Source organism: Vulpes vulpes, chromosome X, assembly GCF_048418805.1.
Source record: "Vulpes vulpes isolate BD-2025 chromosome X, VulVul3, whole genome shotgun sequence".
Taxonomy (NCBI): domain Eukaryota; kingdom Metazoa; phylum Chordata; class Mammalia; order Carnivora; family Canidae; genus Vulpes; species Vulpes vulpes.
Window position 1 is genome coordinate 71,742,255 of NC_132796.1, and position 17,779 is coordinate 71,760,033.

At 45.2% G+C, this 17,779-nt stretch overlaps 1 protein-coding gene across 6 annotated transcripts in view; it reads left to right on the plus strand.

Moving 5' to 3' along the window:
* Positions 1–17,779, plus strand: part of DRP2 (dystrophin related protein 2) — a 68,610-nt gene that overhangs the window by 14,858 nt on the left and 35,973 nt on the right. For 5 of the 6 annotated variants that reach the window (XM_026006590.2, XM_072743435.1, XM_026006592.2 and 2 more), the window contains exons 3-15: positions 800–963; positions 2,836–2,992; positions 4,794–4,914; positions 6,727–6,995; positions 7,586–7,732; positions 8,215–8,293; positions 10,435–10,495; positions 10,804–10,865; positions 11,920–11,994; positions 13,230–13,431; positions 13,654–13,739; positions 15,310–15,467; positions 15,802–15,968. In XM_026006590.2, coding sequence (XP_025862375.1) covers positions 800–963; positions 2,836–2,992; positions 4,794–4,914; positions 6,727–6,995; positions 7,586–7,732; positions 8,215–8,293; positions 10,435–10,495; positions 10,804–10,865; positions 11,920–11,994; positions 13,230–13,431; positions 13,654–13,739; positions 15,310–15,467; positions 15,802–15,968 — 1,748 coding nt within the window. The remainder of the gene's footprint in view (positions 1–799; positions 964–2,835; positions 2,993–4,793; positions 4,915–6,726; positions 6,996–7,585; positions 7,733–8,214; positions 8,294–10,434; positions 10,496–10,803; positions 10,866–11,919; positions 11,995–13,229; positions 13,432–13,653; positions 13,740–15,309; positions 15,468–15,801; positions 15,969–17,779) is intronic. The other variant, XM_072743437.1, reaches the window with a different exon arrangement.

Genomic DNA, 17,779 nt, shown 5'->3' on the forward strand with positions numbered 1-17,779 from the left:
TAAGGGCTATTTGGCACAACCCTCATTCTCCCCAAGCCTTGTAATACCCTTTAGGGTGAACAAGTGATGGGCTCTGAACTTGAGTGCTCAAGATGAGCCTCTGGCAGGCTCTAAGGCTGGTCCTCTCGGCAGCTGACTCTGGTCAGAGTCGTTTGGAGATCAGGATCAAAAATGTGGCTTTAGCTCTTTCTCAACCCCTGGAAGATGAACAGTGGCCTTTAGAACTATTTCTAGGCTTCCTGATTGGTAGAAAATGCAGGTGGGGGAAGAGGGAGTGAGAACACCAAAGCCTAGATTCATTTGGGAAGTAGGGCATCTATTACTGATAGGTCTCTCCGGCTGGTCTACTCTCTCTCCCTGAATCTTTGAGGAAGTCCCTCAGCTTTCTTTTCTAGAAGGTTGGGTAAACTGTGGGACACTGAAATGTGAGCCTACAGCTTACCTTGAAGGCTGTGGTTGCCAGTGTTTGGGTAATTCTGAGCAGATCTTTATCTAAAGCAAATACTCTACTCCCAGAATCCCATCTGGGCAGTAAGTAGTCTTGGCAGAATTTACAGTAGTAAGAGTAATAATGATAGTAGTTAGCGGTTAAAAGTGACTGACCTGTACCAAGAGAGGACCTTGCAGTGAACAGAGCCATGAAGTCTTCCTTTATCTCACTCGTCCCCTGCACCAACCCCCAACACACCCTGGGACAAGCCCTTCTCTCCCCTTGTTCACATTTGTCCCATTCTTGGCTTGGTGCAGAGCAGAGTGTGGCACATTCTGGGGATCACAGGATATCTGTGTTTCTGTCCAGGTTAGAGCTGCTGCTACTGCCCCTGAGCCTCCTCAGGATGGTGCTGGGGTTTCCTGCCTAAGCCCAAAGCTCTTCAACGGGTCAGTTGGTGCCGCTGGACCCCTAGAACCACCAGCCATGAATCTGTGTTGGAATGAAATCAAAAAGAAGTCTCACAACCTCCGGTAAGGCCTGGCCCCTAGAAACAGGGGTCTTAGGCAACTGGCTGGGACAGTGTGGGGCTCCTTTTGCTGCTGCGACTTGTCATTCTCTCAGCCTGTGTGTCACCCTCTCATCAGCCTCATCATCCACTTCTCCTTTTCTTTCTCTGGACTTTGGAAAGGACCCTGAGTCAGAATTTGGGAGACTTGGATTTGAGCCTCAGTTTTTTTAAAATAAATTTATTTTTTATTGGTGTTCAATTTGCCAACATATAGAATAACACCCAGTGCTCATCCCATCAAGTGCCCCCCTCAGTGCCCATCACCCAGTCACCCCCACCCCCTGCCCACCTCCCCTTCCACCACCCCTAGTTCATTTCCCAGAGTTAGGAGTCTCTCATGTTCTGTCTCCCTTTCTGATATTTCCCACTCATTTTTTCTCCTTTCCCCTTTATTCCCTTTCACTATTTTATATTCCCCAAAAGAATGAGACCATTGAGCCTCAGTTTTAAGTAGTTGTGTCACCTTGGATATGTGGCTTGAGTTATCTGGATTTCACTTGTTTTTTTAAACCATAAAAAAAAAAGAGTGAAGAAACTGTCCTAACTCCCTCACAATGTTGTTGTGAGGATTGTTATAAGATATGAAAATGCTTTCTGAACCTAAAAGCACTGATGTATAAATGAAGGATACGATTGCTCCCTCCTCCTCTTCCTCTCATAATTGTCCTCTGTCTCCATCTCAGTAGATCTTATCTGCTCTCTTTCCTGTCCTTTTATGTCTTCTACTCTCATCCATTGGTTATCAGCACACCTATTCCTCCTCAGGCTAAGGGCAAATCAGTAAGAGCATGAAGGCAATTCTGGTATCAATTGTCCCTCTTCTCCCTACCCCTCTATGTAACCTACCCCCATACTTTTCCTCTCTAATCCCTATTATCAAAGCCCAAACGCCTGCCTTTTGGTATGCTTTGCCTGGAATGAGGTGGCATAGAGAAGTTGAAAAGAATGCAGGCTCTGGAGTAAATCACCCTGAGTTCAAATCCTAACTCGACCAGTGATTTCACTTTGTGACCTTGGGCAGATTACTTAACCTCCCTAGGCAATAGTAGTACCTACCTCATAAGATTGCTGCTCTGAGAATTAATGGAAGCAATAATTTAGGTCAGGGCTTAGCCCCAGTGGTAGGGAGGCAACGAAGAGTTATTATTGTCAGCGAAGGGAAATGGGCTTGATGTCTATAGCTCGGCTGGCCTCCAGCTTGCTACCACTTACTTGGTCCTCAGCTCATGTTTCATTTGAGGAGGGAGGCATACAGAGGTGATTATAGTATGCGCATTTTTCTCCATCCATATGTCAAATCTTTAGCCTGCAGTGCTGTCATCCTTTGAGACCCTTGGGTTGCATATACTTCTATGTGTCCTCACACATGTGAGTGCCCACTTTCATTCACCTGGCTTACCCTTTCTACTTACTGTATCCTTTCCTGCTCAGAGGGCAGCTCTGAGAAGCTTCGTTGATGAGTAGTTCGGCATGATTGGAGTTCCTCCAGGGCAAGAGGGCAACCTGACGGCTGTCACCCCTAATGCCCTTGCTCAGATCCTCCCCTTTCCTGGCCTGATGCTGGGCATGCAACTGAATAAACAGTGTGCACACTGACACTCCCCACCCGTGTACTCACTCATTGGTTTTAGTACTGCACTCCATGTGAAGGTACCTTGGAAGCCTCGGTGGGTGGGTTAGAGGGAGGGCTCTGGGCCTCCTCCTACTTCAACCAGAGCAGCATCCCTTGAATCTGTTTCATGTATTAAAGTTCCACATAAATATTTGGGGAAAAACATTTTGCCACTTAAAAAAAAAAAGATTGAAAATCACTGGTCTTTTGCATTGTGTGCAGCGCTCGCCTAGAAGCCTTCTCAGACCATAGTGGAAAGCTTCAGCTCCCTCTGCAAGAGATTATTGACTGGCTCAGCCAAAAGGATGAGGAACTGTCAGCTCAGCTGCCCTTGCAAGGGGATGTGGCCCTGGTACAACAGGAGAAGGAGACACATGCAGTAGGTTTGAATTATGGGGGCTGTGGTGTGTAACCTCTTAGCTGGGAAGGGATCTTTTTTGCAGTATTCTGACAGATGGGCACTTAGCCTCTGCTTAGACACCTGAAGTAACAGGAGGCTGAATACAGTTTCACTGGTTTTTGTATAACACTCCACCAGAGTCAGTCAAACCTTTTCTCTTTTGCCCTTTCATCAGAAATTGGCTTCCCTTAAAATCCTGCCCTGATTTTCAGTGGGGACATGGGAAAATGAACATAATATACTGTTAAGTGGAAAAAACATAGGCTACAAAGCTTACGCAGGTGGACCTCAGTTGTACCAAAATCTATGTAGATGTGTGTGCATGTATACACACATACAAAAACATGAGAAGGAACTATATCAAAAAGTTCACAATGGTTAACTCTAGGTAATGAAATTAGAGTTCTTTTTAGTTGTCTTCTTCATGCTTTTCTGAGATTTCTAAGATTTCTGTGACATATATTACCTTTTATAATCAGAAACTAACAACAGATATTTCTTTTTTTAAAGATTTTATTTATTTGAGAGAGAGAGAGAAAGAGAGAGAAAGCACAAGTAGGAGGCAGGGATAGGGAGAAGCAGACTCCCTACTGAGCAAGGAGCCTGATGCAGGGCCAAAATAATGACCTGAGTGGAAGGTAGATGGTTAACCAACTAAGCCACCCAGAAGCCCCCATATATTCCTTTTTTTAAAAGATTTTATCCATCCAATTGAGGGAGAAAGAGAGAGAACAAGCAGGGGGGAGAGGCAGAGGGGAGAAGGAAAAGCAGACTCCCTCCATGCTGAGCAGGGAGCCCAATGCAGGATTCAATCCATCACAACCAGAGCCAAAGGCAGAAGCTTAACTGACTGAGCCACCCAGGCTTCCACCCCCAGATATTTCTTAAAAATGCATACAGTATGTACTAGAAGAAATAATTGTGTGACATAGCAGAGGTGTACCTAAGGTGACAATGGCAATCATATTGCAATATAAATGTATCAAATCAACATGTTATATACCTTAAATTTATACAATCTTATATGTCAATTATATTTCAATTTAAAAGGTGGATACAGAATGGAATACAGTACACAAGAAAATAAACTACAGCTACATGTCACAGCCCAGATGACTCTTAAAAACAGTATGTTTAGTGAAAAAAAAGCCAGATACAAAAAAAAAAGAGTACATACTGTATGATACCATTTATATAAGGTTCAAGATGGGCAAAACTAATCAGTGGTATTACAAGTCAGGATAGTGGTTACCTAAGGGGGAAGGATGAGATAATGACCAGAAGGGACCACTGAGTGTGCCTTCTGGGATGCTGGTGGAATTCTGTTTCTTGATCTTAGTGCTAATTACAGATATAGAATCACTAATGGAAATTCATTGAGCTGTATATATTTGATTTGTGTACTCTTCTCTGCATATCAATAAAAAATTGGAGTAAAATTATGCTATTAATCCTATCTGGTTTTGATTTCTCTAAGCCTCTTACAGGGGACTTTCTGGGTCTTCCAGAGAACCAAGATTCCCAACCGTAAATCTCCACATTTCTCTCTACCTTGTGGCATATACAGACCCATTTCATACTAAATAGACTTCCCAGTGTCAGTCATTCTTCTGCCCATAGGGAGGACTGCACCTTTTTATGTCTGGGTAGCCCAAAGATACATGATAATGCTAAAGGATCAAATTGCATGGAAGAAAAGAAAGGTTGTCAATTGCAGAATGGAATTTAAGGCAATTGAAAGATTTTACTTCCCTGTTGACTGTGTTGCTACACTTCATAGGCCTTTATGGAAGATGTCAAGTCTCGGGGCCCCTATATCTACTCTGTGCTGGAGTCAGCTCAGGCCTTCCTGTCCCAGCACCCATTTGAGGAATTAGAGGAACCTCGTTCTGAGAGCAAAGGTAGGTGGTCTTCCTCTTTTTTGTCTTCTTCTTAACAATGAACTGCTAAACACCTTCCTGCCTTTCCCCAACTCATTTTCTTAGCTGTTATCTGGGAGGATAATTTTCTCTTAGGAGTCCAAAGCTGGGAGGGAGCAAGATTCACAATGCAAGAAAAAGCAAAGAGAACCAGAACCTGGAGCAGGGGAGACAAACATGTGGCCCAAAGCTCTATGTGGCTCTGTGGAGCATCACGTGTGGCCTTCTAATGAGACATAAAAAAGGAAAAAAACAAAAGACTCAAATGCATTGAGCTGACTCAGTAAATAAAAGTAGTAGTATGTCCTTTCAATTGGAGAAAAACAATCCATATGGTTTCACTCATATGTGGAATATACGATATAGTGAAAGGGACTATAAGGGAAAGGAGAGAAACTGCGTGGGGGAAGAATTAGAGAGGGAGACAAACCATGAGAGACTCCTAACTCAGGGAAACAAAGGGTTGCAGAAGGGGAGGAGGGTGGGGGGATGGGGTAACTGGGTGACGGGCACTGAGGAGGGCACTTGATGGGATGAGCACTGGGTATTATACTATATGTTGGCAATTGAATTTAAATAAAATATTAAAAAACAAAAACAAAAAACATACTGCTTTATTCCAACATAGAGAGACATGCAGTGATGCACTAATCAACCAGAAAATTAAAAAAAATCTTTTTACAATCTAAAAAGCTAGGTGATGACATTTCAGGAGAAAATTTACTGTGTATCTTTGCTACTGACCCTGGTGACTTCTAGTCCCTTCCCTCAGTAGAGTTGGCCACTAGTAAGGTAGCAGGGTGGGATTCATGGTGATGAGGTCTGAGTAGTAGCCCAGTGAGCTCTCTTCTTCAGTAAGAGTCCTCAACCTTTCAAGACTGGCTATGAATCCTCTGGGAAGACTCTTTGTTTTATTTTTTTAAAGATTTTATTTATTTATTTATTTATTTATTTATTTATTTATTTATTTATTTATGAGAGAGAGAGAGAGAGAGAGAGAGAGAGAGAGAGGCAGAGACACAGGCAGAGGGAGAAGCAGGCTCCATGCAGGAAGCCCAACATGGGACTGGATTCTGGGTCCCTAGGATCACACCCTGGGCTAAAGGCAGTGCTAAACCACTGAGCCACCCGGTCTGCCCCTAAGGACTCTTTGTTAATTGAGCCCTTTGTAAAGCTGTTGAATCTCTCAGTTTACTTCCAGCTCCTCGGTAGGAAGCTAGTAGTCAATTTACTGCCAAGTGGGCCGCACATAGGACAAACTCAAAAGAAAGCAGGGCAATTCCAATTAGCCTGGAGTTGTGGGGGATCTGAATCTACTTCTGAGGGGAGAGCTAAGGGAGGAAGAAGAAACCTACAATTTAGAAGCCTAGGTGGAAAAGCTTGGGTAAGTTATGCTAAACTCTCCTGGGCAAAAAATGCCTCCCTTCTTTGGATAGAAGTGGCAGCAGACACTAATGCAAAAATAGCATTCTTGAGTCATGTAAATAGGACTCTTAATGACTTGCCTCACTGCACCTCTTCAAATATTTTACTCACTCTTTACCTTGTCCATTTTTTAAGAATATGAGGAAATCAAAAAAAAAAAAAAAAGAATATGAGGAAATCCTCATAGTAGGGGAAAGTAACAACATGGTCTCCTGACTGTGGTGGGGGGACGCACAAATCCACATGTGTGATAAAGCACATAGAGCTGAACACACATGCACACATTTTACAAAGGTCTGTCTTGGTCCCTCCTTCCCTGGCCTGTCCCTGCCGGGTTGGCCTGACCGGGCTTCCTGCTTGCTCTTACAGATACCTCTCCCAGACAGCGGATCCAGAACCTTAGCCGCTTTGTGTGGAAGCAGGCAACAGTGGCCAGTGAACTATGGGAGAAGCTGACAGCCCGCTGTGTGGACCAGCACCGCCACATTGAGCACACTCTAGAGCAGCTGTTGGAGATTCAAGGGGCAATGGAGGAATTAAGCAATACTCTGACACAGGCCGAGGGAGTCCGAGCCACATGGGAGCCCATTGGGGATCTCTTCATTGATTCACTCCCTGAACACATCCAGGCTCTTAAGGTATACAGGCCCCTACCTAACCTGGCTATGTCCACCCTGAGACCTGACCCTCCTCCCAGTCCCCGCTACTGAAACTTCATTGTTGGCCCAGACTACAAATGAGCCTTTCCCAGTTTATGTGATGGTTTGGGGGGCTGGTTTAGCTGGAGTCTCCTCTGCCCTTCTACTGTCTTCTCTTTCCCTAGTGTTTTCTTTTATTATTATTATTTTAAATTTATTTATTCATGAGATACACACAGAGAGAGAGGCAGAAACATAGGCGGGGGGCAGGGTGGGGAAGCAGGCTCCACACAGGAATCCCAGTGTGGGACTCTATCCCGGGATCTTGGGATCACGACCTGAGCCAAAGGCAGATGCTCAACTACTGAGCCACCCAGGCATCCCTCCCTGGTGTTTTCTGAGAGCAGAAAAGGAAGAGAGTAAGGACAGTGGCCACCCACACCTGAGTCCAGATGGCGTCATAGCAAGTACCTGGGTCATGCTGTTTAAACAAAAACCTTTGAGTGAAGAGGGAGGGGTTGAGGTGAATAACTAACAGTTCCTCTTTCCCATTCTCTGTTTGCTGTGGGACTTGGGTTCTGGTTCTGTAGCTATTCAAAGAAGAATTCTCCCCCATGAAAGATGGAGTGAAATTGGTGAATGACCTGGCTCACCAACTTGCCATTTCTGATGTACACTTGTCAATGGAGAATTCCCGGGCCCTGGAGCAGATCAATATCCGGTGGAAACAGCTACAGGTAGAAGAGAAGCCTGGAGTGAGCCATCAAGAAGAGCTCTGATTAAAAAAAAAGAAAAGGAAAAAAAATAAGAGCTCTGATAGAACCATGTTTGGGAGAATCTTCTTCAGGCCAGCAGAAAGCAGAGAGGCATTAAAGTGGGACCTCCACAGGAAAAGAGTAGTAGAGCATTTAGGGCCAGGGAACAGGCTTCTCAACCTCCAGGCTGCAGGGAGTACTTGAAATGAGGATCTGAGAGGGGCCTAGGGTGTAGGCATTTAGGATGGATGGGGGCAGTGACTGTGGCCTGGCAGTAAGAATGCTTTTCTCTGACCCTTGGGAGTGACGTGGATGGGCTGAGGTGGGCGACAGGGATGGGGGGAAGAGCTAAAACCAGAGAGGAGCTAGCCTGGGAGGGCCTTCACGAAGATTTCCAGAGGTGCCTGGAAATCCTGCACTAAATATCTAGAATGAATTCACCGACTTTCTGCCTCTTGCTGTAGGTGTCAATTGGCGAGAGGCTTAAGCAGCTCCAGGATGCCCACCGAGACTTCGGGCCTGGGTCACAGCACTTCCTCTCCTGTACGTGAGACAGACTAGACTTCACTTAGCAGAACCTCAGATACCTTCCAAGAGAGTCTACTCTTGTGCCTTGGGGGCCTGGGAGGATCCCAGTGTATCTTGGCATCTGCGAAGCACACAGGATAAAGCAGCGTAGTACAGTGGTTGAAACGACAGACTCTCCAGTCAGAGAGGCCAGGGTCTGAACTACTGCTCCTTGACTTGATAGCCATGCAAGCTTGAAAAAAAATAGCTCAACCTTTCTGCACATCAGTTATCCCATATGTAAAAAGAGGGGAAAATATGACCTAACTCATAGGGTTATAGGAGTTAAAGAACTTCATTTTTTCAACAACATTTATTGAGGACCTAATGTGGGCCAGGTAGTGTTTCAGGCACCGGAGTTACATCAGTGAACAAAACAGACAAGTCTTTAGACTTACAGAGCTTATACACTAGTCAGAGAGGCCAGAACATAAACAAGTAAAATATGTCTAAGGTGGGGCGCCTGAGTGGCTCAGCGGTTGAGCGTCTGCCTTTGGCTCAGGTCGTGATCCCAGGATCCTTGGATTGAGTCCTGCATCGGGCTCCCCTCAGGGAGCCTGCTTCTCCCTCTGCCTATGTCTCTACTTCTCTCTGTGTGTCTCTCATAAATAAATAAATAAAATCTTAAAAAATATATATGTCTAAAGCAAACTGGCAACAAGTGTTGTGGGAAAAAAGTAAAGCAGGGAAGACATTGAAAATGTGGTGTGGACTTGATGAGGGAGGTCTTGCAATTTTGAATGGCACAGTCAGGAAAGACCTCACCAGGAGTGTGGCAACTGAGTAGAGACCTCAAGGAAATGAGGGAATGAGCCATGTGGATGTCTGAGGGAAGAGCACACCAGGTGGAGGGAACAGCAACTTCTAGGACCTCAAGGCAGGGGCATGTCTGAGGAACAGGAAGGAGGCTGGTGTAGAGGTAATAAAGAGAGGAGATAGTGGGAGAGCAGAAGGGTAGCAGGAGACCAGAGCCCTGAGGATCTTGTAGGGTATGGTTAGAACTTGGGACTTTCCTCTGAATGGAATGGAGAGCCTTTGGAAGGGTTTGAGCAGGAAGCTGACATGATCTGACACAGTCAGGTGTTGAGGGGCAAGATTGGGAGCAGGAAGATCTGTTAGGAAGCATAGTGTAATAATCCAGGCATTTTTCCACCATAATGAGGCATTATGGTGACCCAGGTCTGGGTGGTAGCAGTGGCAATGGTGAGAATATACGGATATGAAAATTAGTTATGTACACAGAGCACTTAGCGAGGTATCTGGTTCATAGCAGGAATTCAATAAAATTTTTTAAAAAGATTTTATTTGTTTATGAGAGACACAGAGAGAGAGAGACAGAGAGAGAGACAGAGACACAAGCAGAGGGAGAAGCAGGCTCCCTTTGGGGAGCCTGATGTGGGACACAATCCCAGGACCCTGGGATCACAACCTGAGCCGAAGGCAGATGCTAACTGCCGAGCCACTCAGGCGCCCCAGGAACTCAATAAATATTACTGGCAGTTAGAACTAATGCTATTATAATAACTGATGTGCAGCTATACCTACAGTGGGCTCTTATACTCAGGGAAATTGCAGTGTGGTGGTTGACCAGGTAACTAAGCCTCTCCTGGAACATCTGAAAGATAAAGACATGGAGCAGAGAAGGGCATCCTCTTCCATAATTCCTCACCAGAGAGAATTAAGCGATACCATTCCCAATTGTCCCATAGGACTGAGAGGCTTAACCTTCCCAGGGGAAAGGCTTTGAGCTCCATGAGGAAAGTAGGGTCCACTTCATATCCACCGCAGCACTGGAGCTACCTGCAGCTGAATGGGCAGAGATGGCAGCCTGCTCAGAGAAAAGATGGTCAGTGTGGCTGAGGCCAGGTATTCCTGCTCATGCCCTTGCCACATCTCTGAAACATGAGGGTATCAGTGACAATTTCTTCCCTTGCCCTAAATAAGTTCAGAGAGAGAAGTGCGTTCATTAGTTTTTGCCTCACCTTCAGTAAAGCAGGCATTCCCTTTTGGGCTTGACCTCCTATTTAGGAAGATAGAGAAGATAGAGCGGGGGAGTTGCCAGGGGCCTAAAGAGCTTAAGTGGCCAATTCTTTTCTCTTTCTCTTCTCCTTTACCAGCCTCTGTGCAAGTTCCCTGGGAAAGAGCAATTTCACCCAATAAAGTTCCCTACTACATCAAGTGAGTGACCATCTGAATTAGAAGTGGGTCATTCACCTGCCCACCACCCTCCCTTGCTTCTTTCTCCCTGTCCCTATCACTCATCTATTGGGATTCCCCCATCCAGTCCAGTTTGTCCTACTCATCTCAAGAGCTCAAGATGCTACCTGGGTAAAGGTGAACGCTTGTGCTTTGGGATCTTCATGCTTCACCCTCAGATCCTGCAGTTCCTTGTGTTCAACCTCTCACTGAGGGATGCACAGATGTGTGGGGGGAAGTGTGTGTGGGGACAGCATGGACCCTGGTATTATTGATGCTTTTGTTTGTAGCCACCAGGCTCAGACCACTTGCTGGGACCATCCCAAGATGACTGAGTTATACCAAACACTGGGTAAGAATTCGGGGTTCCTGTATAGGCTGGAGATCTATCTGGCTGCCTTTTCCCTATAAGAACAGAAGGGAATTCCATTCAACAAGCTGGCGGGGTAGAAGTGAGTGCCTTCTCATTTCTCCAGCAGCCTTCCTTCCTTTCCCCTCTGCACCTCCCTCAACTGGAGGCACTGCATTCCTCTTGAACCATTTTACTATCACATTACGTAATGATGCTTAGAGATGTGATGCTTAGAGATGCTTTTCTGCTTTGAAAGACGCTGTCCAGGCTATGATTATTGTGACTTTCAGGTGCTTTACTTTTGACTACTAAGAGAGATTCACCATTAGGTTGCAAATATTATCCATGCTGCTGCATGTGAATATAGTTCATTCATTTTCCCTGTTACAGAGCATTCCTTTATATATACCATAGTTTCTTCACCCAGTCTACTGTTGATAGACATTTGGGTTGTTTATAACTTGGAACTAATAAAGACAGTGCTGCTAAGGAGCTCTGGTACATGTGTTCTGGTACACATGTGCATGTTTTTAAGTCTCTGGGTCTAACATTGTTTCAGTGCCTTGTGAATAGACTAGGAAATTTGAAAGTGCAACAGATCCTGAGCAAGAGTCATATTTGACGTTAATTTGTCATGTTTTTACTTTATCAAATCTAGCAAGGTGTTTCCTGAAGTGCTTGATTCAGTTATTTATACATGCACAACTGCGTGTACATATTGGACCCAGATGTCAAATGAATTTCTTACTATGCGTCTTGGCCAATAAATGCTTGAAAAGCATGGCTTTAGGATCCATATCTAGCTGGGTTGTAGGATATGTGAATGTTCGGTTTTACCAGGTGATGCCAAATTGTTTTCTGCCAACTTGTTACATTCAACTGATTGTATCAGTTTACTCTTCCACCAGCCTTCCTCATTTATCCAGATCTTTTCTGACACCTGCTATTGTCAGACTTTTGTTTTTTGCCAATCTGGTGGGTATAATATGGTATTTTGTTGTGGTGTTAATTTGCATTTCCCTGATCGGAGTATATCTCTTTCTAATCTTTGCAGCTGATCTGAACAACATTAAGTTCTCAGCTTACCGCACTGCCATGAAGCTACGCCGGGTCCAGAAGGCACTGCGTTGTAAGCTTCCCATCTCACTTCCCTGTGGCCTCCACCCCACTCCCACTCTTCCTCATCTGTTGGCTGTTTTCCACTTTTATCCCACCTCAGCTGTCCCCTCTGTCTGTCCTGGCCCTCCCTTGGAGTCAGTGTTCTGCCTTCTGGGGCTGGCTTTGAGGAGGCCACCCTACCCCACGCGGTGGGGGGGGGGGCTGCGTAGTGGGGGAGGGGACAGGCAACCTCAAGGACCCTCTCCCAGGGGTTGCCCAAAGCCCAGTCAGGCCCATTTTTTACTGGTTTATATTATGGTTCTTATTTTTTAAAGTAACGCTAACTTTATATGGATGGTGTCTCAAGTGTATTAAATGATATTCTCTAGAAAAAACAAAAAACAAAAAAACCCCACTTGTTGTTGATTGGCTTAGTGGGAACTTTCCGAAGGCTGGGATATGCTGACTCTGGATACCTGTTCTTTCTAGGCGCCTTCTATTGTCCCCAAACCCCAGACTTGTTTCCAAAGTAACCCATAATTATCCTCCTACTTGTCCCTTCCCTGCCCAGCATAGATAACCAAGCAACTGTTTTGTGGCAGAAGTATCTCAACCCAAGGTTTGGAGCCATCAGGGGCTTGTGTTCTTTTGCCATCTTAGGGTTATTGAACACAGCAGAACTATTGAATCAAGTGCCAGTGGTTAGGGGACAATATGGATGTAAATAAAATGTGCTCTCTGACCTTTCTTAGGGACACTATCCATTCAACCTTCCCAGCCCAGGCATGTCTGGCCAGGCAGATCCCAGCATTGACAGTAAATGAGAAAGTCCTCCTGATGTATATCACATTTACCCAGGCATACCTGAGTCTTCATAACTGGTATCTAGATTCTCAGAACAAGGTTCATGGACAAACCTATTTGCTATTGAAATGTGTGTAAAGCCAGAGAGACTTAAAATAGGATTTGACCCTTTAGGAGCTAATACAATAAAGGAGGTGAATTTACTCACATCCTACCATCTTCTTGAAGCTGATGTCAAAGAACAAATGAGTATATACACATTTTGGGTTAATTTAGGAGGCCTTTCACTACCATCCCCTTCTTTGGGATGAGAGTTTTGATGAAATGCAATCTTGTATCATACTTACAAATGATTGGTCTGGAGACTGAGTCAAACTTGGTGATGCTGGTGTGCTATCTCCTTGTCTAGCCTTAGGAGTTCTGTTTTTGGCTGTACTTTCCCCTGTCTCTTTCCCTTCCCAGTGGACCTGGTAACTTTAACCACAGCCCTAGAGATCTTCAATGAGCATGATCTGCAGGCCAGTGAACATGTGATGGACGTGGTGGAGATCATTCACTGCCTGACTGCCTTATATGAACGGCTGGAGGAGGAAAGAGGCATCTTGGTCAATGTGCCACTCTGTGTGGACATGAGCCTCAACTGGCTCCTCAATGTTTTTGATAGGTAAGGGCTTGTATCCCTGGAAGCCTCCATGATGAAATCCAGTGGGACATTTGAAGTGGGCATGGTGGGAAGAGGTTGCTTCCACGGTGGACTTGGACTTAGCTCAGCTCGGGGCCTGGTTGGCACAGAGCCCTGCTGGGATCAACTCTGTGAGGGAAATTAATGCCAAGATGTTAACTCTTTACATGTATTCATGTTCTCAGTCTCTTCTCTTAAACCTAGTGGTCGCAGTGGAAAGATGCGGGCACTGTCTTTTAAGACCGGCATTGCATGCCTGTGTGGCACAGAAGTAAAAGAAAAATTGCAGTGTGAGTACAGCTCCAAAGTCTGGAGTGGAGTTGGGCATAGGGAGAGGTGTTGTGGGAGGAGAAAGGGTGGAAATAAGCAGAAGGCACGTCTTAATGACTCAGCAGAGCACTACTCAGGCTACATTATAATAGTGGTCCAGGCTATTGCAACGAACCTACAACAGCCCAAAGATAAGATGGATCTAAGGCCTGTTACTCTTTCTAGTGTCACTCCAAGGGGGTTGGCTTCTTCTGATCCAATGTGATTAATTGACCAAGGTCTGAGCTGGTATCCTGTGGCCTATCAGGCTTATTAGCCCTCTCCCCGTTGGAAGCTCAAGCCATGTCACACATTCTACTAGAGACTTCCCATGTGATTACACAGGCAGGGCACAATTATTAATCCCTATTGGGGTTATTATTGGGAGGTGAATAGGATGTCCTTCTGTCGTATTTAACCTCTCTGGTTTATAGTGCCTTTGCTTTTCCCTCCATCCTCCATCTTCTGTACAGCATTTTGTACTATTCTGTGCTAAGTGTGGCAAGTACAAGGTTCGATCAGATATGGTCCCTGCCTCAAGCTGTTGAGAGTCCAGAGGAGGAGACAGAAATACATAGGAAGCATTTTTGAAAGTGCTAATTAGGATAATCTGAAGGGCAAAGGATATGTGCTATAGCAGATCACAGAAGAGGGATGACAGTGGTCTGGGAAAGCTTTACAGGGAAGGAGACAGAGCAAAGCATGTTCATTGCAACACTATTATTGATTTCTCCCCACATTCCTTTGAGAAAGACCAGACAGTGATTATTTTTCCTCAGTTTACAAGTAAGGAAACTGCAGCATAGAGAGGTTCATGATTTCCCCAAGCTCCTACATGCTAGTCAGTAACAGATCCAGAACTAAAACGCAGGCTGTCTGCTTTCTGAGTATTTTCTAAGCCATAGGTGATGGCACGAGACAAGATAAAAATCTTGGAAGGAGCTTCTCTAGGGTCGGGATAGGATGGAGGTGGTTCTCACTGATCAGATATAGCCCATGTTCAAATACGAGTACCATAGTCTATTCCATAATCACTTAGAGGTAATTCTTAGATGATGAGCTCCTCTTTGTGGATTATCCATGACAGGGTTTCTTTCCATTTGTGTGGAGAATTGAGAGCTTACTACAGTGCCAGACTCCATGAGCTACATGAGTAGAAGGGGACTCATGTTCAGACACCCCTACACCCCATGCCCCTTCATCTTGTTTCTTGAGAATCTGTTTTCCCGGCAGTGTTGTATCTGTGTCTGGCACTGGTCTCACATGCAGCCTGCTCTCTGTCTTCATCTCTCACTCCCCCTGCTTCTGATGCTCTGTCTCTTTGAGCCTGTCTCTCTTTCTCTCTCTGAACTCAGAGGATGCTTTTTTTAGGCCCCATGGGCTTCTAGAAGGTCAGGGATGGGCCTTTAAGTATTCCGGGTTTCAAAAGTCATTAGCTCAGTCTGTGTGCTCTTTCTCTGTCTTCCTTCCCTGCTCTTTCTCCTTACACCATTCTCTGGCCATTCCATCTTCGGGGGGGTGGGTGGCTGTGACTTATGGTGTGGCCAGCAGACCTCTTCAGCCAAGTAGCCAACTCAGGCAGCCAGTGTGACCAGCGCCACCTCGGTGTCCTGCTTCATGAGGCCATTCAGGTGCCCCGGCAGCTGGGGGAAGTGGCGGCCTTTGGGGGCAGCAACGTGGAGCCCAGTGTCCGCAGTTGCTTCCGTTTTGTGAGTATGGAACTGGGGAGGGATGACGAGAGGCAGGGTGGGTGGGAAGAAGGGAGGGAGAACTAAGAGTGAGGCTTCTCACCTGAACTACTTAGATGTAAAGGGAGGTCTGCTCAGATGGGACAACAAACCAGAGGGTTCTCTGGGCTTTTAAGATCAGAGTTCTCTTAGGGTGGTAGGGGTTGGTGGTGGCGGTTTGACACTCAACTAGGGCAAGGCAAAAGGTGGACACCTCTGTAGGATAGGCCACGGGCCAACCCAGGCCCTGCTGGCTCTCCTACCATTCTGGGGACAGGGGCCTCAGTCATTGTCATTGGCCTTCTTGTTTCCCTAGAGCACTGGGAAACCAGTCATTGAAGCTTCACAGTTCCTAGAGTGGGTCAACTTGGAGCCCCAATCCATGGTATGGCTGGCTGTTCTGCATCGGGTCACCATTGCTGAGCAAGTGAAGCATCAGACCAAGTGCTCTATCTGTAGACAGTGCCCCATCAAGGGCTTCAGGTAGGGAAGGCAACACCTGCGGGACTGATCATTTTGAATAAATAGACCATGTGACATATAAAAACATACATCATGAAACAATGTATTCTATAATCATATAATTACAGCTAATCTATGGTACAGTGCTACATATGGTAATCCTTTCTACTGCAGAATGTTTAACGATTTAAAAAAAAATTGGAAATGATTAAATACTTCCTTTTGTTTTAGTTTATATTATGAAGTATTCCAGACCTACAAAAATGTATAGAAAAGTGAAAGGGGGTGTGGGAGGCAACAGCACAGAAATAGTTTGTTGATTGTGTCCCAGGGAATATTAAATAGAACCCGGAAACCCCAGCATCCGGACATAGAAGAACACCTCTGAACCAAATGGTATGCTGGCAAGTGGTTCACAACTGACTCCCCAGAAAGCAAAGCAAACAAACAGAAACCAAAACCTGGTTTGTAGTATGTGCTAATTTCCATGATGTAAATACTCCCACTGTGGCTGATGTTGAGAAAAGATGCATGGTTGTACACTAGTTACAACATTTCCACATTGCAGCTATGACAGACTTAACCTCAAGGGCATAGGTAATAGAAAAATATTTAGGAGGAGATGAGTTCTGAGCATTTGTTACCTTTGTTTTTAAGATCATTTACTTAATTGTGAGTTTATATATATTTTTTACAATGGCTGTATTTAACAACTGGCTTGGAAGATCCCTGAAATTTTAACAGCTGGCTCTTGTGAGCTGGTGTGCACCCACCACCAAGCTTAAGAAAGAAAGCATTATTGCAACACATTTGAAATTTCCCTGGTTATATTCTCCTCCTCCTCCCACTATCCTGAATTTGGCTTTCATCATAAAATGCTCCATTTTTAAGCTTTTTAAAGCATTAAGGCACTCTCTTTACAACTGCCCTGCTTTTTATAAGCAAATGAGGCATGGAGGTGGCATTTGACTTGCCCAAGTTCACACAATTGGGTAGTGTAGATCCAGGATTAGATGTTGGATCATCTGACTTTTCTAAGTCTAGGCATTTCACTTTTCTATACTACTAGGTCTGGGCAGTTCAGCCAGGCTTTGGACCTGGATCTGAAGGGCTAGTCAATATTCAGTAATAATAGAGTTATTATTATTATATTTTTTTGAGAGAGAGAGTGTGTGTGAGCAGTGGGAGCGGGGCCAAAGGCAGGGAGAAAGAGAATCCCCCCTTTTTAAGATTTTATTTATTTATTTGACAGAGAAGAGAAAGAGAAAAAGCACAAGCAGGGGGAGTGGCAGGCAGTGGGAGAGGGAGAAGCAGGCTCCTCGCTGAGCAGGGAGCCTGATTCGGGACTTGATCAAGACCTGAGTCAAAGGCAGACATTTAACCAATTGAGCTACCCAGGTCCTGGAGAAAGAGAATCCTTAAGCAATCTCTATGCCCAGCGTGGAGCCCAACTTGGGGCTCAATCCCACGACCCCGAGATCATGGCCTGAGCCAAAATCAGGAGTCCGATCCTCAATCAACTGAGCCCCCAGATTCCCTGAGTTATTATTATATAAAGAAGTCTTGGAAATGGCTTAGTCAACATGCCCAGGGCTAGTAGAACAAGTGCCTTGGTATTGGAAGTGTAACTTCTCCAACGTAGGAAGTGGTACCTGTGAGACTGGACCCTTTGGAGACATCGTTTAGAAAGCTATTTGATTGCGGAAGGGGAGGTGGGGTGGGGAGGATGGGGTAATTGGGTGACAGGAAGTGAATCTTGGGCACTTGATGAGATAAGCACTGGGTGTTATACTATATGTTGACAAATTGAATTTAAATTAAAAAAAGAAAGC